This window comes from Cyprinodon tularosa, unplaced genomic scaffold, assembly GCF_016077235.1.
Source record: "Cyprinodon tularosa strain WSP-4 unplaced genomic scaffold, ASM1607723v1 ctg598, whole genome shotgun sequence".
Classification (NCBI taxonomy): domain Eukaryota; kingdom Metazoa; phylum Chordata; class Actinopteri; order Cyprinodontiformes; family Cyprinodontidae; genus Cyprinodon; species Cyprinodon tularosa.
Window position 1 is genome coordinate 398,500 of NW_024039338.1, and position 21,293 is coordinate 419,792.

Below are 21,293 nucleotides of genomic sequence, written 5' to 3' on the forward strand. Positions count from 1 at the left end.
AGGAATAAAAAAAGCACATTCAGTTGGTCACAGTAAAAGAGTCCATTGTCCATAGTCTATGAGAGAAATAGGACTAAACACTGACCTTTTTAACTAATTTAGTTCAAAAAACAGATTGTTTTGTTGATGCTGAACAAGCCTAAAGCATCATTCATTTATCATTTCTACTGAAACTAAAGTGAAAATTTCTCTTTCCTCCAAAAGAGGAAAGGGAGTTTTCCTGTCCAATCAATGTGAAACTAAAGAAAAAAATGAGATACAAAATGCAGTGCTTTGAAAAAGGGGAGGCAGGCTTAAGAAAGCAAGAGTTTTACTGTTTTACATGCATCTAAAAATGAAGACAGGAAGTCATTATATATGATTAGGGATGGGAATCGAAAACCGGTTCCTGTTCAGAACCGGTTCCGTATTTTCCGATTCCATGGCATCGTTTGGCAGCTCTCTGAACGATTCTTTTTTCGATTCCCGCAGCACCAGAGCCTAGAGCGCCGGCTCTGGGGAGCACGATTTACGTCACGTTTTTTACGTAAGTTACGTAAGTTACGCAAGTTACGCAAGTTACGTAAGTTGGAAGAACTATTCGAGGAGGAAGACAACGAGCTGCAGTCACTTTGTGAATCAAAGCCCCGTCTTTCCTTAGCCCAGAGGGTAGATCAGGAAATCCAGCTCTATAAAAGCTTGCCCTCCATCCCCTGCAGGGATAGCGCCACACTGTGGTGGTGGAACAAGCAAGATACGCTGCCCTTGCTATCCTCCACCCCATCTGAGAGGGTGTTCTCCACGGCTGGAGACACCATAAGCCCTGAAAGATCCCGTATCCTTCCAGAAAAAGCAGATATGCTCATCTTTCTGCAAAATCACGTTTAATTTTCCCTACTACTGTTTTATAATTAGTATTTTTTGTTATTTAAAATAGGTTATTATCCCATCATTTGTTATTAGACATTGTTGGTTATTAAGTTAATAATTCTTAACGTTAAATTACTTGAATATTTTGTTGGAATTAAAGGAACAGCACTAGACTGGTTTAAATCTTATCTATCTGATCGAATTCAGTTTGTTCATGTTAATGATAGATCTTCAACACGCTCAAAGGTTACCTATGGAGTACCACAGGGATCAGTGCTAGGACCAATTCTCTTTACTTTATACATGCTCCCAATTGGTAGAATTATTAGACAGCATGGGATTAATTTCCACTGTTATGCTGATGATACCCAGCTATATCTGTCTATAAATCCAGATGAAGCTAACCCATTACATAGATTACAGGCATGTCTTGAAGACATAAAAACCTGGATGACTCTTAACTTTCTGCTTCTGAATGCAGACAAAACAGAAGTTATAGTCTTTGGACCAGAGTCTCTGAAAAAGAAACTGATTAGCCAGTCACTTCATTTGGATGGGATTAAACTGATTTCAGATAATAAAGTAAAAAATCTTGGTGTTATTTTTGATCAGGACCTGTCATTTAAATCCCATATCAAAGAGGTTTCTAGAATTTCCTTCTTTCATCTGAGGAACATTGCAAAAATTAGAAATATCCTGTCCAGGGGTGATGCTGAGAAACTAGTCCATGCATTTGTTACTTCAAGGCTGGACTATTGTAATTCTTTACTATCAGGAAGTCCACAAACTGTAGTTAAAAGCCTTCAGCTGATCCAAAATGCTGCAGCCAGAGTTCTAATGAAAATGAAAAAGAGAGATCATATCTCTCCTATCCTGGCTTCTCTTCATTGGCTTCCTGTTAAATCAAGAATAGAATTTAAAATCCTCCTTCTCACATATAAAGCCTTAAATGGCCAAGCTCCATCTGATATCAGAGATCTGATTGTTTCTTATGTTCCTAACAGAGCACTTCGCTCTCAATCTGCAGGTTTACTAGTGGTTCCTAGAATTTCTAAAAGTAGAATGGGAGGCAGATCTTTTAGTTATCAGGCTCCTCTCCTGTGGAACCAACTACCAGTTTTAGTCCGTGAGGCAGACACCCTGTCTACTTTTAAGGCTAGGCTTAAAACTTTCATTTTTGATAAAGCTTATAGTTAGGGTGGCTCAGGTTATCCTGAGCTATCTCTATAGTTATGCTGCTATAGGCTTAGACTTTTGGAGGACATAGGGACCCCCATTTCATCATTCTGCTTCATTCTCTCTCTGTTCTCCTATTCTGCAGAATCTGTTAGTTCAATCTCTAACCTTCTGCTCTCTCTGCTTTTCCTCAGAGTAGCTTTGCCTCGTCTGTTCCTGTTTGGCTGTGACGTCATCCTGGAAAAAAACATCAGCTGTGCTGCTTCTATCAACACCCTTGTTAATAGATGTTGGAGATCGGCCTGTTTTCCAGTGTGGTCCTGTTTCTCTGACCGTGACTGAGTGGATGTGCTCTCTTCGTCCTCTGGCATGGGAGCTGCCTTGGAGCTCGTCTGCCTGGCTGTGTGTTTCCTGAACGGGGCCGCCTTTTACAGCTGCTTTTTGTATCTCTGCTTCTGTCTCCTTGAACCCCAGTCGGCCTCGGCAGATGGCCGCTCACACTGAGCCTGGTTCTGCTGGAGGTTTCTTCCTGTTAAAAGGGAGTTTTTCCTCTCCACTGTCGCTACAAGCATGCTTAGTGTGGGGGATTGTATTTGAGTCAATGAGTCAATGCAATCAACTGGTTTTCCTTAGATAGAAAACTTTGTATCAATTTGACTGTATGATCTGGTTGAACTGTAAAGTGCCTTGAGATGACATGTGTTGTGAATTTGGCGCTATATAAATAAACTGAATTGAAATTGAATTGAATTGAATTAAGTTTGTTCTTGTATTCATTTTTCATTTAAACACGGATGTTACTCCAGTTTCACATTTCCTGTGGACATCTTGATCTTGTTGATTTTGTAAGATTGTGCAATAGTTAAGTAAACAAAGTTGATGCTGATAATCAAACTGTTTGTTCTCCTTTTTTCCCCAAATTGGAATCGAAAAAAGAATCGATAAAGAATCGAATCGTTTCATAGAATTGAAAAGGGAATCGGAATCGTGAAAATCTTTTCAATTCCCAACCCTATATATGATGCATAAAAACAGCTAATTCTACTTTGAGATTTACTGCTAAATATCTTCTGCTAGTTAGCTAACCAGCAACCAATCACAGCTTTAGGATGTGTTGTTTCCAAGCATATGGAGAGGGGTTGGGTTTAAGCCCGGTAAAAAATAAAACTCTCCACTATTGATTCAAGCAGGATTTGTTGCAAACGATGAATCATATTTTCCAAAACTGATCCTGAGCTGAGAGGTCAGGAAGACAGCGGAAATGTTGACAGATTAAAGCTGTACTACTGGCCAGGGATAAAGAGCAACTGGTTACCATGATAGTCATCGTGAATAATATGTAATGATATTTTGAAAGTTTAACAGCCTAGCTTTCAAAACATGAAAGTCATGAGGACCGATGGTCCTCATGACTTTCAAAACATGAAAGTCATGAGGACCGATGGTGATCGGTCCTCATGACTTTCATGTTTTGTGTCCTCAGTGTGTGTTTACTCTTCAATAATGCGTTGGTGTTCTTGTATCAGCCTCTGGTTCTCCTCCATCAGTTTCCTGTTGTGCTCCTGTAGTGTGTTTCCTCGCTGCAAAGTGTGGATCAGCACCTCTGCCACTGCTTCAGCTGGCTTTTTGACTGGATCCAGCAAGACAGAACCCAGTTTGAACTGTGGGAGACCAAAAAAAAAAGAAAGAAAGAAAAGCAATTTTGTTTTATTCAATTGGAAAATTAAATGTCCGTGTAAATCCTACTATCCAGGTCACTTCAAGATGTTTTCGATGCTAAGGGCTGTAGACAGAATTTTTTTCCCTGAACATTTCCTATTTTTTACCTGAATTAGCATTTGTATTAAGTTCCTAGTAGATTTTCATTTTATTTCTTTGGGGTGGCGGCCTAGTGGTTAGAGCATAGAGCACAAATGTCAAAGTCAAGGCCCACGATCCCCAGCCCACGAATTGTTTATCAATGGCCCCCTGGATGGTATTTAATTACCATTAGAACTGGCCCACAGGCCACGGCCGCTTGAGCGCACTGCTGTGACTTTGCGGGCTACTGTTGCATTGTGGGGAATGTAGTGTTGGTGCTAGGGGTGGAACGGTTCACAAAATCCACGGTTCGGTTCGGTTCACTGTTTCGTGGTCACGATTTTCGGTTCGGTATATGTTGATTGTTAGGAAAATCTATTATGTCTTGTAAAGTACGACGCGTGTTGCACAATGCTTTCACACTGTTGCACTTTTATCCACAACTTTCTTTCCGCCGCCATCGTAGGTCACTCTAAAGTCAAAGTGGTCCCATACAGCAGACCTATAAAGTGCTGCTGGCGCGTCTTCCAACTCCTGTTCTTTCCCACTCGCCATACCCACACAACTCTCCACAACAACTGATTTTTCTCTGCTACACCCGGCTACGCTGCTTTGCTTCTTCTTCTATTTACTACTGGTGGTTGGCTTTGGTCGCAGTACCGCCACCTTCTGCTCTGGAGTGTAAACGCTTCGCCTATGAGAAAAAGGAGCAGCACATGAACCGAACGCAACACACGCGGACCAAACCGAGACAGTCGAACCGAACGGTTCGGACGGTTTTCATAAACCGTTCCATCCCTAGTTGGTGCGATTGAGTTGCAAGCACCAACACTACATTCCCAGGTGAAAACATGCTTGTGTTTTTCTTTTATTTAAATTTTTTGTTCTGCTTTGCATGTTTGGATTGTTTTGGTTTTTGCTTTTCCCCCTTTAACAATCCAAGCTGGGCTGAAGTGGGTTGTCTAAGGAGGCAGAGTGAGCTAACTGCGCTCGGCATCTGCTGCTGGCAGGTGTCAGCAGAGGCAGATTGAAGCCAAAATAAAAGGAGCCTGGATGGAGGGAGGGGCGGAGCTGATCCTGCAGGTGATAGAGATGGAGATTCCATCCAGGCTCTTTTTATTATGGCTCCAATTAGCCTCTGCATACACCTTTAGTCAGTCCTTTTTGGTATTGCTCTGCTTTTTATTTAATAAATTCCTTTTTTTAAAGAACCTTTTGCTGAATTCTGGATCCGCCGCCACGGTTGATCACAAAATTTTTACATTTCTTTGTAAAATACATGACTTTTCTTTGAATTAAGTATTGTTTTATCTGTGTGCCATAGCTTTTTGTATTTTATTTATTCATATTTTTCAGTTGAATGGACTCAGGAAAAAATGCAGATAAAAGAGAGAATAAAACAGATTCGATTTTTTTCATTTTTTTCTTATTTGTAAGCAGTGATCGGTAGGGTCATAGAGCAGCAGAGTAATGCATTTTGGTCTATAATGCATGAACTTTCATTTATGTATTTATCTTAATAAGTTTATTAATATACTAAGCGTTTATGAATAACATATATGGGTTTTTTTAACAATGTGTTATGTCTTGGTTCAATAGGGTATTTTAATTTCAATATGTTTTAATAAACATTTAACCAGTCCGGCCCTCGGCTTGTAGCAAATTTGTTTTTTTGGCCCTCAGTGTATTTGAAATTGACATCCCTGGCAAAGAGCTTGGAATCCTAAGGTTCTGAGTTTGAGGCCCACTCCCACAGACTGCCACTATGGGTTTCTGAGCTCCCCGAGAACCACACAATGGCAGCCCACTGCTCCCTAAGGGGATGGGTTAAATGCAGAGGGAAATATCTCCAATGTGTCAATAAAGTTCAATAATTATTATTCTGGGAGCTCTTCATTTAATCTTCAGTTCAGATTAGCCTTTAAAATGTTATTTTCATATTACTCAGTCTTATAAGCAACAGTTGCATCTTCTCACTAATTGTTTTTGCACCTGAATTATTTCTCTGTGGGGCAATGAAAGTATGAATATTGCCCACAATTATTTTTAGACCGTTTTTTTCTGGTTCAGTCCCTTTTTTAACTTCTGTAGATATACAGCTGGAAGAGAAAAGCAATGTCAGCAACTTCATATTTGGTTGAAGACAGACGTGGAAGCAGACAGCTCCCCTGGTAAGAAACAAAACGATTTGATGTGTGGAAACTTTGGGTCCAAGGAGGGCAGGATGTCTGTTAGGGTGTGAGCAGGAGAAGAGGATGCTGAGCTTTTTCCTAATATTAAAAACAAGGACTTTCCTAAGAGACCCGTCTCCCCAATCCTCATTCTGCTTAGAGCCTTAGATCTCGTTATCTACCATCACACATCACTTGTATTGATCTAAAAGCCTTTTCCCTAATATATATATATATATACACTATATTGCCAAAAGTATTTGCTCACCTGCCTTGACTCACATATGAGCTTAAGTGACATCCCGTTCCTAATCCATAGGGTTCAATATGACGTCGGTCCACCCTTTGCAGCTAGAACAGCTTCAACTCTTCTGGGAAGGCTGTCCACAAGGTTTAGGAGTGTGTTTATGGGAATTTTTGACCATTCTTCCAGAAGCGCATTTGTGAGGTCGCACACTGATGTTGGACGAGAAGGCCTGGCTCTCAGTCTCCGCTCTAATTCATCCCAAAGGTGTTCTATCGGGTTGAGGTCAGGACTCTGTGCAGGCCAGTCAAGTTCATCCACACCAGACTCTGTCATTCATGTCTTTATGGACCTTGCTTTGTGCACTGGTGCACAGTCATGTTGGAAGAGGAAGGGGCCAGCTCCAAACTGTTCCCACAAAGTTGGGAGCATGGAATTGTCCAAAATGTCTTGGTATGCTGAAGCATTCAGAGTTCCTTTCACTGGAACTAAGGGGCCAAGCCCAGCTCCTGAAAAACAACCCCACACCATAATCCCCCCTCCACCAAACTTTACACTTGGCACAATGCAGTCAGACAAGTACCGTTCTCCTGGCAACCGCCAAACCCAGACCCGTCCATCAGATTGCCAGATGGAGAAGCGCGATTCGTCACTCCAGAGAACGCGTCTCCACTGCTCTAGAGTCCAGTGGCGGCGTGCTTTACACCACCGCATCCGACGCTTTGCATTGCACTTGGTGATGTATGGCTTGGATGCAGCTGCTCGACCATGGAAACCCATTCCATGAAGCTCTCTGCGCACTGTTCTTGAGCTAATCTGAAGGCCACATGAAGTTTGGAGGTCTGTAGTGATTGACTCTGCAGAAAGTTGGCGACCTCTTCGCACTATGCGCGTCAGCATCCGCTGACCCCGCTCCGTCAGTTTACATGGCCTACCACTTCGTGGCTGAGTTGCTGTCGTTCCCAAACACTTCCATTTTCTTATAATACAGCTGACAGTTGACTGTGGAATATTTAGGAGCGAGGAAATTTCACGACTGGATTTGTTGCACAGGTGGCATCCTATCACAGTTCCACGCTGGGATTCACTGAGCTCCTGAGAGCGACCCATTCTTTCACAAATGTTTGTAAAAACAGTCTGCATGCCTAGGTGCTTGAATTTATACACCTGTGGCCATGGAAGTGATTGGAACACCTGATTCCAATAATTTGGATGGGTGAGCAAATACTTTTGGCAATATAGTGTATATATATATATATATATATATATATATATATATATATATATATCCTGGTTAATTAGAGTCAAAACAAGTGCTTAAAAACAGCAGCTCCCAAATTTCAGTTTGCTCGGCTGCAAAACTCCAAAATTCGACAAAAACGCCTGGACAGGTGTCCAAATTAATTGACAAAAGCTCAGAAAATTCTATTTACCTTAGATCCAAAATAGTTATAGCTGTCAGGAGTTTCTAGGTGGGAGTTACAAAGACGATTTCTAATCCTGAATAGAAAATCTTTATAAGTATTATCTCAGAGCTCCAATCTGCACACAGAGGGTGTTTTCATCAATGCTGGGGATTTTAACCAGGCTAACTTGAAGACTGTTCTCCCTCAGTTTCACCAACATGTTGTCTTTGCAACTCAGGGTGAAAACATTTTAGAGCAGGTTTACTCTAACATAAAAAATGCATTCAGAGCAGCCCCCACCTCGGGTCATTAGATCATCCCTCGGTCATGCTTATCCCTGCATATAAGCCCCAGCTGATCAGGGCTAAACGGAAAGTTAAATAGGTCAGAGTGTGGTCTGAGGGAGCCATGTAGAAGATCCAAGTCTGTTTTGAATGCTCTGACTAGAAAATCTTCAAGACTGCAGCAACATATGAAAACTTATTAAAAATTGATGAGTATGCCTTGCAGTGTTAATTTCGTCAACCATGACGATGACGAAAATATTTCGTCAACGCCCCTTTTTTCACGTGACAATGACAAGACGATAACAAACAAAAATTGTTTCGAAACAAATAAAAAATATGACGAAAATAAAAAATGATTTTTGTCTAAGACAGATAAAATGTACAATCCATTGACGAATGGACATTAAGAAATTTAATTGTTTATGCTTAATTTGTAATTGTTATTATAAGTGTTACTTGAGCTTCATAGAAGATTACACATTGTTGCCTATCCCACAGCGCACCGCAGCACTCAGTCAGTAGTAGCTTAGCTCAACTTCGCAGTCATTGTGGATACTGGTGTGCGGTTAGTTAAACGCATGGATGTATGGAGTCATTTCGTTTACAACACAAAGGGAACAAAGGGAAACACCAGAGGAAGGACGCCACCAAAGAGTCTGCGGCTTCAAAATGGCAGGGAAGAACACAGCGAATCTCAAGCGACATCTAAGGTGCCAACATGCTGTCATATGGAAGAAGGTAAGGAACGGGTGTGTGTGTGTGCGCGCACGGGTTTATGCATGTTAATGTATATGTGTGTGCGTGTGTGTGTGTGTGTGCACGTGCGCAGGCGCGCATGTATGTGGCTCTGTGTGTGTGTGTGTGTCTTCCTGTGCCTGTATCTGTCTGTCTCTCTGTCACAGAAGAAAGATTTTCTACTGATAACCTGGATATTAATCGTTTAAATTTCTTCCTGACACAGTCACACCACAGCCAAAGCAGAGGTTGGGGAAGGAAGGTAAGTCTGTTGCACCCCCACCCCTAACGCCAAAGAGCAGAAAGCCCTGGAGAACTCAAGGACAAAGTGGACTGGGCGTTCTGGCGTACCTGCAAGGACCATTGAGGATGAAGACTTTGTGGATATGATGAAACAAGCCGACAAAAGGTTAAATGTGTGCATTGGGATATACACTATATTGCCAAAAGTATTTGCTCACCCATCCAAATTATTGGAATCAGGTGTTCCAATCACTTCCATGGCCACAGGTGTATAAATTCAAGCACCTAGGCATGCAGACTGTTTTTACAAACATTTGTGAAAGAATGGGTCGCTCTCAGGAGCTCAGTGAATTCCAGCGTGGAACTGTGATAGGATGCCACCTGTGCAACAAATCCAGTCGTGAAATTTCCTCGCTCCTAAATATTCCACAGTCAACTGTCAGCTGTATTATAAGAAAATGGAAGTGTTTGGGAACGACAGCAACTCAGCCACGAAGTGGTAGGCCACGTAAACTGACGGAGCGGGGTCAGCGGATGCTGACGCGCATAGTGCGAAGAGGTCGCCAACTTTCTGCAGAGTCAATCACTACAGACCTCCAAACTTCATGTGGCCTTCAGATTAGCTCAAGAACAGTGCGCAGAGAGCTTCATGGAATGGGTTTCCATGGTCGAGCAGCTGCATCCAAGCCATACATCACCAAGTGCAATGCAAAGCGTCGGATGCGGTGGTGTAAAGCACGCCGCCACTGGACTCTAGAGCAGTGGAGACGCGTTCTCTGGAGTGACGAATCGCGCTTCTCCATCTGGCAATCTGATGGACGGGTCTGGGTTTGGCGGTTGCCAGGAGAACGGTACTTGTCTGACTGCATTGTGCCAAGTGTAAAGTTTGTTGGAGGGGGGATTATGGTGTGGGGTTGTTTTTCAGGAGCTGGGCTTGGCCCCTTAGTTCCAGTGAAAGGAACTCTGAATGCTTCAGCATACCAAGACATTTTGGACAATTCCATGCTCCCAACTTTGTGGGAACAGTTTGGAGCTGGCCCCTTCCTCTTCCAACATGACTGTGCACCAGTGCACAAAGCAAGGTCCATAAAGACATGGATGACAGAGTCTGGTGTGGATGAACTTGACTGGCCTGCACAGAGTCCTGACCTCAACCCGATAGAACACCTTTGGGATGAATTAGAGCGGAGACTGAGAGCCAGGCCTTCTCGTCCAACATCAGTGTGCGACCTCACAAATGCGCTTCTGGAAGAATGGTCAAAAATTCCCATAAACACACTCCTAAACCTTGTGGACAGCCTTCCCAGAAGAGTTGAAGCTGTTCTAGCTGCAAAGGGTGGACCGACGTCATATTGAACCCTATGGATTAGGAACGGGATGTCACTTAAGCTCATATGTGAGTCAAGGCAGGTGAGCAAATACTTTTGGCAATATAGTGTATACTGCCTGGCCAAAAAAAAGTTGCCACCTGGATTCAACTAAGCAAATAGGTACGAGCCTCCTATTGGATAATTACTGCATGGCCGATTATCTTTCAGCTGGCAACAAGTTATTTAACCCAACTGGTACAATGACTTGCTTCTCATTTCCTAAACAACCATGTCGAAAGACACATCCCGTGGTCATGGAAAAGATGTTAGTCTGTTTGAGAAGGGTCAAATCATTGGCATGCATCAAGCAGAGAAAACATCTAAAGAGATGCAGAAACTACTAAAATTGGGTTAAGAACTGTCCAACGCATTATTAAAAACTGGAAGGATAGTGGGAACCCATCATCTTCAAGGACGAAATGTGGCCGGAAAAAAATCCTAAATGAATGTGATCGGTGATCACTTAAACGTGTGGTGAGATCAAATCGAAGAAAAACAACAGTAGAACTCAGGGCTATGTTTAATACTGAAAGTAAGAGCATTTCCACACGCACAATGCGAAGGGAACTCAAGGGATTGAGACTGAACAGCTGTGTAGCCGTAAGAAAACCACTAATCAGTGAGGCTAACCGGAAAAAAAAAGGCTTCAGTTTGCTAGGGAGCATAAAGATTGGACTGTGGAGCAATGGAAGAAGGTCATGTGGTCTGATGAGTCCAGATTGACCCTGTTCCAGAGTGATGGGCCAATCAGGGTAAGAAGGGAGGCAGTTGAAGTGAGGCACCGACCATGCCTAGTGCCTACTGTACAAGCCTGTGTGGGCGGTGTTATGATCTGGGGTTGCTGCAGTTGGTCAGGTCTAGGTTCAGCAACAGTATGTGCTCAAAGAATGAGGTCAACTGACTACCTGAATATACTGAATGACCAGTTATTCCATCAATGGGCTTTTTCTTCCCTGATGGCACAGGCATATTCCAAGATGACAATGCCAGGATTCATCGGGCTCAAATTGTGAAAGACTGGTTCAGGAAGCATGACTCATCATTTTCACACATGGATTGGCCGCCACAGAGTCCAGACCTCAACCCCATTGAGAATCTTTGGGATGTGCTAGAGAGGACTTTGCTTAGCGGTCAGACTCTACCATCATCAATGCAAGATCTTGGTGAAAAATGAATGCAACACTGGATGGAAATAAATCTTTTGACATTGCAGAAGCTTATCGAAACAATGCCACAGCGAATGCGTGCCGTAATCAAAGCCAAAGGCGGTCCAACAAAGTATTAGAGTGAGCGACCTTTTTTTTGGTGGCGACTTTTTTTTTGGCCAGGCAGTGTATGTTAAAAAGAATATCAGTGTGTGAAGTTCTATTCTGCACAGTGTTATATAAATAAAATAGAGAAAAGGTGAAGCAATGTGTGGTGAAGTTTTATTCTGTAGTGTGATTTATATGTTTAAAAAAAAAGCAGTGTGTGGAGAAGTTCTATTATTTACAGTGTTGACTAAAATGACAAAATGACTGAATTGGACTAAGATTTAAATGATTTTGGTCATTTAGACTAAGACTAAAACTAAATCGGGAAGGCAACGACTAAATATGACTGAGACTAAAATTGACTTTTGTCATTGTGACTAAGACTAAATAAAAAAAAGCTGACGAAAGTAACACTGATGCCTTGACTGTGTCAGCCTACATTAACAAATGCATTGAGGACGTCAGCATCAAAAAGCACGTCACCACCCAGGCTAATCAACGACCCTGGATGAATGGAGAGGTTCGGAAATCTCTAAAAGCACGGAACTCAGCTTTCAAGTCTGGTGATAAAGAGGCGCTAAGAACAGCGCGAAAGCTGTTCCACACCAGGGAGAGGAGGCACTAAACCTGAACGTAGCTGAAGTGAGGAAAACTCTGAGGAGAGTCAATCCAAGGAAGGCCCCAGGGTCCAATAACATACCTGGGCAGGTGTACAAGGAACTGGCTGTCCTCACAGACATTTTTAACACCTTGCTAACACCGATCCGTAATGCCAGCAGGCTTCAAGTCTGCCACAATTCTTCCAGTCCCAAATAACCCTCAGGTCGCCTCACTAAATGATTACCGGCCTGTAGCACTGACTCCCATCATGATAAAATGCTTCGAAAGGCTGGCTAAGGAACACATCATCTCCAGTCTGCCGCCAACATTTGACCTGTCCCAGTTTGCCTGCCGATGTTCCAGTGAAGACGCCATCTCCTCTGCTCTCCACCTGAGCCTGGTACACCTGGAGGAGAAGAACACCCAGGTGTGGATGCTGTTCCTGGACTTCAGTTCAGCTTTCAACATCATCATCCCACAGCATCTGATGGGCAAACTGGAACAGCTGGGCTTCAATACACCCCTCTGCTATTGGCTGCTAGACTTCCTCACCAACGGACCTCAGTCAGTCCGGGTCGGACAGAACACCTCTGATGTCATCAGTCTAAGCACAGGCTCCCCTCAGGGCTGCGTCCTGAGCCCCCTGCTGTTCACCCTGATGACACATGACTGCGTCCCCAGGTTCACCACCAATCACATGGTGAAGTTTGCAGATGACACCACGTTGGTGGGCCTCATCAGAGACGACAACGGCCAGGACTACAGAGAGGAGGTGGAGCAACTGGTGGTACAGAGATAACAGCCTGATCCTGAACATGGAGAAGATGAAGGAGATCATGGTGGACTTCAGGAAGAACCGGCCTAACCACGCTCCACTGCTCATCAACAGCTCAGCTGTAGAGGTGGTCAGCAGCAAAATTCATCACGGACACCCTCACCTGGACTGGAAACACCTCCTCAATGGTCAAAAGGGCCCAGAAGCGCTTGGACTTCCTGCGGAGGATGAGGAGAGCCCACCTGCCCCCCCTATCCTCCCTACTTTCTCCAGAAGCACCATAGAGAGCGTTCTGAGCAGCTGTCTCACTGTGTGGTGTGGAGGCTGCAGCGCCTCAGACTGGAAGAAGGTGAGAACAGCAGAGAGGATCATGGGGGCTCCTCTTCCCTCCATTAAAGACATTTCATCCCAGCGCTGCGTGTCCCGTGACATCATCAATGATCCCTCACCCCCCTATCATGGACTGTTAAACCTGCTGCCCTCTGGGAAGAGGCTTCAAAGCATTCAATGCAGGTCCAGAAGGTTCCATGACAGTTTCTTCCCCACCACCATTAGACTGCTGAATGGTATATAAAATAGGAATGCCCCGCCAACTGGACCGGAGCAGCCATTCAAACCGAGCCATCAGCTCCTGGTCCCAGTCCGGAGCCAGCCAGGGACGGAGCGACCGAACCCAACCCAGTGCCTGTATGCTTCCCCCCGCCCGCCCAAAAATATACAAAGGCTTGAAAGGGAACAAAAATGAGTGCTCCTCATCAAGCTAATGTAGTAAAAGTGGCGACAGTATAGGGCACTTCATTTCCGTCAGTGAGCCCCAGGGCTGCTGTGGCTGCAAAGTCAGTTGCAACCATTAGTGTGTGATTGAACAGGTGAATGACTGAGTGAAGTGTAAAGTGCTTTGGTCATTTAATCTGACTTAAAAAAGTGCCATATAAGTACAGGCCATTTACCATTTAATCAGCATGCTGAGGATCTGTTTAGATTATTTCTGTTGGTAAGAACTTCCTCACCTACGCAGCAGAGTGATAGCAACCAAAAATTAGATAGATATCAAGGTATAGTGCCAGGAGGCTTTACAGTTGTTGAATTAGTTTAACTAACTGACCAACTTTAAATATGACCAACTTTGTCATATTTAAAAATAAATACATAAATAAATAAATGCTCAATAAATAAATATGCATACAATTCATTGCCCCCAAAAATACAAAAAACAATTAAATGTAAGTAGAAATTAAATTATACATGTAAATATGACGGGCAGAAATGTAAAAAGGGCAGGCAGAAATAATTAGCCGCGAAGAAATAACTAGGGTAAAAAAATACAACGGAATAATAAAACAGACAAAAATATTATAACATAAATATAAATAAATACTTGAAAATATAAGTAATTAAAATATAAAGTTGAAGATTATAAAGGACAAAAAATAAATAAGGTAAATATTACAAAGGCAAATAAATAAAGAAGCTAATTAAAAGAGTTATATACATTTATGTCTCACTGTATAATTTAATTTCTACTTACATTTATTTGTTTATTGTATTTTTGGGGGCAATTAATTGTATGCTTATTTATTCATTGAGCATTTATTTATTTCTGTATTTATTTTTAAATATGGCAGAGTTGGTCCTCCATACATGCATAGTTGGTCTAGCTTAAAAAGCCAGTCCTGTACTGGAACTACTTTTTCTCCGGTACATTTCTCATAGGAGGAAGTTCGGATTAGGGACAGTGTTACATCCCAGCTACAGATGGTGAACGTTTCACACTTTATGTCCAAATGCCTGAACTATCCCTTTAAATCAGACATTCCTCCAAGGCAAGCAAAATTACTTAAATGGAGCAATCAAATGACGACAGACTGATCGTCTTTCTGTTTGCATATGTGTTTTAAAAAAGGAAGGAAATTATCACATATCTCAAAACACATATAGCTTCAAACTTCTCAATGTTTCACGTGAGCAGTGATTCATATCCTTTGCTTTTCTGCTAAATATTACTTTCCATTCTGTCATAACACCAGATTCTTGGGCAATTACAGCATGAATGAAAATTGAAACATCAAAAATGTTTGTTCAGAACAAAACTAATAGATAAGATTTATAAGATACCCAAATGTGTAACTTTAGAATTAGTTTCCTATTTTCACCTCCAGATAGGAAACAGTAACAAATTACTATTTTATTTAGTGACAAAATATCAAAAATGTGCCACATTTTTGATATTGGCTTTAATATTAATGTTTGTTACTCAAGTAGAAATCCTACTGTTTAAAACTATTATGTAGAAGTATAAATTTAAGTTTTTTACTCAAGTGCAAAAGGAAAACTTTTAAAACTACTTAACCCCTTGAACTCTACGGACCCACCGGCGGGTCCAGCTGCTACGTGACCTCGTAATTTTACCAAAGCCCCAGTATTTATGTAAAAAACATATTTGGCACAGTTTGGTGACATTTATGGATAAATGTGCCAAAATGGCCTCTCCGCCTAAGAAATTTCTCACTAATACCGTTCTAAAATAAATATGATTCATCTGATTGAGCCCAAATTTGGTATATTTTTACACAACATTTAGATTTGAAAGTCTGTACTACTTTTTTGTGCTATAAATAATATTTTGGTAGTGTTTTGCAATGTTTATTTCAAAGAAAATTTTGGCGAGGTTCAAAAAATGCAAAATATTTTGTATTTTGTCCCTAATATTTCAGGCAGGGTCAAAGCTACAATGGTGCTGACACCAGAAAACCATTCTATGACATCTTACCTTTACAAACGTACCAAAAGTTTCTTCTTAAATCTAATAGCTTTGAGGCTATAAGTTATTTACTTTTGTGTGTTTTTGTCAGGCAGAAATTTATTTATACCCTTAGGGTGTAAGAGGTTAAAGTATAAAAGTAATCCAGGAAAAAATGTTAAATGTTAATACTGGTTACTGCACTAGCTGATTAATAAAGGAAAATTTTTCTACAGTTCTGGATGATACTTTCTTCATACTTAATTTTATTAGCTTTATAACTGATAGTAACAGTGTCAGATCTAACTTTGCATCGTGTTTAAAAACTATTTTTTTTTGTATGTAGTGAAAAACAAGTTGGAGCAGAAATCAGTCCAACCACAAAGAAATTAATTGTCTGGATGAAACTAATTATTTTGATGGTTTTTCCTTTTTTAAATACCAACAGGCCATAATGACAATGAGCTTAAAAGGAACTAAACTAACAAGTCTATTTTTAAAACATAAGGAGGAGAAGAAAAAAGTTGCATAAAAAAATATTTGCTCCAGTAAAGAATAGATTTCAACTTAAGGAAAAGTCCGGTCAGCAAGGAATAACCAACTGATCATTATTTATACCTAAAACTAAGAAGTTCACTGTGATTTAATCAATTTAGCGTTAATCAGTAAAAAAATAATAATTTTCGTTGCGATCACCGAGTCTGGGAGCGGACATTTTTGCCCAAATATAGTAACCCCTCCCTCCTGCCATCTTCCAGCAGTGACGTCACGGTGCGGTAAGCCTAGCGCCATTCTCCCCGCTTTACAAGCTAAATCAATGGGAACTACTAGACACATCTGCAATCAACAACAATTATTTTAGATTTCCAGAGGACTTCACCATTGAAATTCACCAGAGCTATAGTGAAACTGACAATGCCCACGTGCATGGCAGCTGGATGCTGGAATACATCGGGGAAAAGTGAAAAATAGAGTTATTCCACCTTTCTGATTCCTGATCCTCCACGGACGGGTTGGTCGTTGGATCGCCAACTTGAAGAGGGAGGATTTGCCATCGAACTTCTGGCCAGAGAAAAAACCCGTAATATGTAGCCAACATTTGGAAGAAGAATGTTTTCAAGATGACTTGGATAATAGCGCGTTGTGACAAACACCAGATGCAGCACTGGGACTTGATTGAAAGCCGATACTGCACCGTGACATCACTAACCAGTAGGTGGCAGTAGTGTTCTTTGACAAACATGGACGCCTCCATTAAAGGACATTCAAATGGAAATTGGTCCTAATTAAAACACTCTGTATATGATCTGTGTAGCCTTGATTGTAACACATGGTTTCATAAACATTTCAGCCTATGACCCAAAAGATAATGCTACAAAATGGCAATTTAACCTATACAATTTATAATTAAATTAAAATTTAATTGTGCATTTAACTATTTAACTGTATGCTTCATATCTGAAACACCTCAGGGGTGGTTCAGACATCCGCTTTGGGAACCGCTGCTCTTATGTATTTAAATTCTATTCATTGTTGCAGCCTTTTCTGGACTATAGAACTTACCTCAGTATAAACCGATCCAACATTTTTTTTTTTTTGCATGTGTTCTGTCTGGCGATGTGGCAATAAGAAAAATTGTCTTGATGCCAAAAAGAGAGCTTTTTTTTTTTTTTTTTTTTTTTTTTTTTACAGATTTTGCTTTCACAAGTGGAGCAGTACGGCTATCGCCATAGTGTTCCCCTTGATTTATCCATATAAATAACTTTATTATAATGCACGCAGGGAGGATTACAGATTTTATGGACGCCATGGGCCCCAGTGGCGCCCCACCCCCTGGCGGGAGCCCCAGCCGAGCCCCGCTGAGCAGCTGCCATGAATAAGCCAGCACTTTGAGAACCGGGGGGAGTCATTAGAGGTAATAACATGTTTCAGAGGAGTGATCATAGCGATCTGCATCTGCAGTACTGCGTCTATTTCCCTGCCAGTCAGTTCAGCTTCTCTGATTGGCTGTTGTGGAGCATCAAGTAGAAAAAGTAACATTTTTCCAACTTCAGCATCTGCTGGTTGTGAAGCACGTCACGCGCCTCAGATGCTCAGAAGCTCATGAGGTGTTGCTTCAGCTGCTCAGACGCTTTGCTGGACCCTTTTGATGCGCATTGATGCGTGTCAGCCATAGATTTTGCATGTAAAGCAGCTGCTTCTGCTGCCCAAAGCGAGGTGTGAACATAGCATCAAAGCTTCTGATAAACGAGCGGGGCTTTGTCAGCTCTTTATTTCAGAGTTGCAGTTACATTAATGTCAAAATGAGTGAATTCAGGACATTTGTTTTCTGTAGTGGCTGCTGCTAGGATGTGCTGGTGCTAATGACAGCATGTTTTCCAGTGTAGTCCGGTTTCTCTGACCATGACTGGCTGGATGTTCTCTCTTCATCCTCTGACATGGGAGCTGGCTCTGTGCTTGTCGGCCTGGCTGTGTGTTTCCTGGAGGGGGCCGCCTGTGGAGCTGGTTGACAGTTGCCTTTTGTATCTATGCTTCTTTTTCTATGTCTGCTTCTGTCTCCTTGAACCCCAGTCGACTTCAGCAGATGGCCGCTCACACTGAGCCTGGTTCTGCTGGAGGTTTCTTCCTGTTCAAAGGGAGTTTTTCCTCTCCACTGTCGCTACAAGAATGCTTAATATGAGGGATTGCTGAAGAGTCAATCAGTTGATGCAATCAGCTGGTTTTCCTTAGATAGAAAACTTTGAATCAATCTGACTGAATGATCTAGCTGAACTGGAATGTGCCTTGAGATGATGTGCGTTGTGAATTGGTGCTATAGAAATAAACTGAAATGAATTGAAATTGAATTTAATTGAATTAATGAAAATTAGCCCCTTTCTCTTCGATTTCTAACTTTGACCTCCGGCCCCTGGCATATTGAGGAAAACTCTACAGAATAGCCTTTCCATAAGCCAGATGGTTCAAATCGTGGGAAACAAATTAGCGAATTAGAAGGTACTACAGTATATAACTAATCCTGTCTTTTGAGTTGAACAGTGTTATATTCTCCTTTTACTGAGAAGAGATAAACATTTTGTGAAACGTTGTACTCACTGAGATGTCCTTCTGCATTTTCTCGTACGTTAGAGTCACAGGGCAGCTGCTGGTCGGTGAATCTGGCCTCAGGGTGAAGCAGTAAGAGGCGGAGTTTTCTGGTTCTGTTAGAGCCTGCTGGAGGTCCTGGATGTACCTCTCTGTCGGCATCTCCAGCTCCTCTGCCTCATCATTCACCTCATCTTCACTCACTGTACACATTAAACACAGAGAGCAGATATTTGATGTTGAATCTTTCTGAGAAGGCAGCTGCTACCGAGATTACAGCCCACTTGAAAAGAAAACATCTATGATAGATTTTCTAATGTATATCCCACTGAAAAAGAACTAGTTGAAGTCAAAGGTGATGTCATGAGGTTCAGCATATTGAGATACAGCCTCACATCAACAAATCCGATTTTGCGTCCGATCCAGCAGTGAATCGTGTCAGAGGAGGTCATGGCGTTTAGAGCTCTTTAGAGTTAATGGGGATGATCTATGAAGGTTATTTTGACTGAGTGACAGCTGCGTCCTTTGAAGGCAACATGGCAGTAAGCAATATATTTATTTCCGGTTAGTACAGACAAGGGGTGTAAATAATTGTTTTGTATCGATGCATCGGTACGTCCGTAAGAGAATCGATTGATGTTTTTTTTTTTTTTTCCTCTGGTCTATTTTTAACCACTTGCTCCTGGGTGTAATTCTCCCTCCCGTGCTGCGGTGGCGCTAAACCTATTTTGCTCCCTACCTCGCTTCCTGGTTATACTCTTACAGCAGTGTGTCGCAGTGAGATTGTTGCAGACATTTTTTATTTATGCTCAATATTGAAGCGTGGTCTGTGCTACACGCTGTGGGTCTAGATACGGCCGAGGCGGCGAGGAAGTCGGGGCGAGTTTAGTTTAGTCTTTCCAGGTGGAAAAAGGGTCCAAGCGTTCTCGAGCACCTCGCTCTTCTAGCGGGTCAAACTTCATGAGTTGTTTTCTGCAATTTCGGTCATAAAAACAAAACAAGCCGGCCGCCTGTCTGCTGCACTGTCTGCGGTCAGCTACAATTTCAGAGAGGAGCAGCGGAGCGTCTGTGGAGGGGGCGGGGACGCCTGGAGCCGAGGTATTGCATTGCACTCGCAGAGGGATTATTATTTTTCAGTGAATGAGGTTTTAATAGGCCTTGGGGTAGTACAACTTTTCTACTTCTGTTATTTGCTGTTGTTTCTCAAATAAAATGCATAACGATATTACAGCTTTCATTGATTTATTTCAAATTTGAAACACTGTCTAGCCTGTAAGGTAAAAAAATATAAAAATAAAAAAAATAAACATGAACCAATTAATCAAATGAATTCGAATTGAGTATCGAAAATAATCGAATCATTCAGTCAGGAAATCGACACTGAATTTAATCGCCATGATGGATGTGATTTACACCCCTATTACAGATTGACGGAGTAGGCAGCGCCCCATGCTGTCCAATCGAGGGTACTACCCACCAATTACAGATCGTTTTTGTGACATTTGTGTCAAAAGTGCAAATGAATGCATAACTTGTAAAGTTGAATTTTTGACTCACAGCAGCAGATTTGTTAATTTGCAAAACAATGAATATTAATTTGCATTTGTGTTAAGGAAAAAATATATTTCTTTTTTATTTTTTGGAGAAAAATCTTCCTGGATGGGAAGTGAGACATCGACAAACTTGGAAACAAAGTCGAGTTATAGAATGCGCCTGTGTTTTTTAAATGTATATATTTAACTTTTCATAATCGGTCCAAGTCAAATGTGAGAAATCGTTTACATTTGTGTACAGCACAGAGACAGAAGTGAAAAGAATCAATTCACCCTGCCTAGTTGCAGCCTCTATATACGCAGAGTGACATGAAAAAAAAAAAACGGATTAGAGATTAAAAAGTCGTATGGAACCGATGTGTTCAGTCTGAATCCACACCACTGCTAGAACCCTTTTTATGTACATTCTAGCTTGTTTTCTGAACAAACATTGGACAAAGGTTAAAAAACAGACACCTGCAGATAAAACTAGATCAAAATTAGATTATTGCATAAGACAATCCAGACCTAGCCTCAAATATTTAATAAGCTATTTCCACTGAGCATAACTTTACACAGGTAAAACAGACTAGACTGCTTCACTTGTCTGTTTACTTGTGTTGAAGGTTAATATGTTTTTATGTCATTTTCTTTTAATACTCTCTGTATACGGTAGATCTGCTGCGGTCCTGTGTTTTATGGGAAAGCTTTTGTGCAATTAGACTCTGGCTTGTTTTGTTTTTATGACCAAAATGGCGGAAAACAACTCGTGAAGTTTGACCCGCTAGAAGAGCGAGGTGCGCGAGAACGCTGGGACCCTTTTTCCAGCTGGATCTCCGCTCTTTTTGGCCCTCATGTCCCTCCGTCATTGGAGTAAACTCGCCCCCACTTCCTCGCCGCCTCGGCCGTATCTAGACCCACAGCGTATAGCGCCATCGCAGCACGGGAGGGAGAATTACGTCCAGAAGCAAATGGATAAAAATAGCCCGGAGGAAGAAAAAAAACATGAATCGATACTCTTGCGGACGTGT

General features: G+C 41.8%; 1 protein-coding gene across 1 annotated transcript in view; it reads right to left on the reverse strand.

The window, feature by feature from the left end:
* Positions 1-21,293, reverse strand: part of xrcc4 (X-ray repair complementing defective repair in Chinese hamster cells 4) — a 51,531-nt gene that overhangs the window by 20,791 nt on the left and 9,447 nt on the right. The window contains exons 3-4 of the mRNA XM_038306945.1: positions 18,743-18,933; positions 3,520-3,686 (exon numbers count right to left, since the gene is read on the reverse strand). Coding sequence (XP_038162873.1) covers positions 3,520-3,686; positions 18,743-18,933 — 358 coding nt within the window. The remainder of the gene's footprint in view (positions 1-3,519; positions 3,687-18,742; positions 18,934-21,293) is intronic.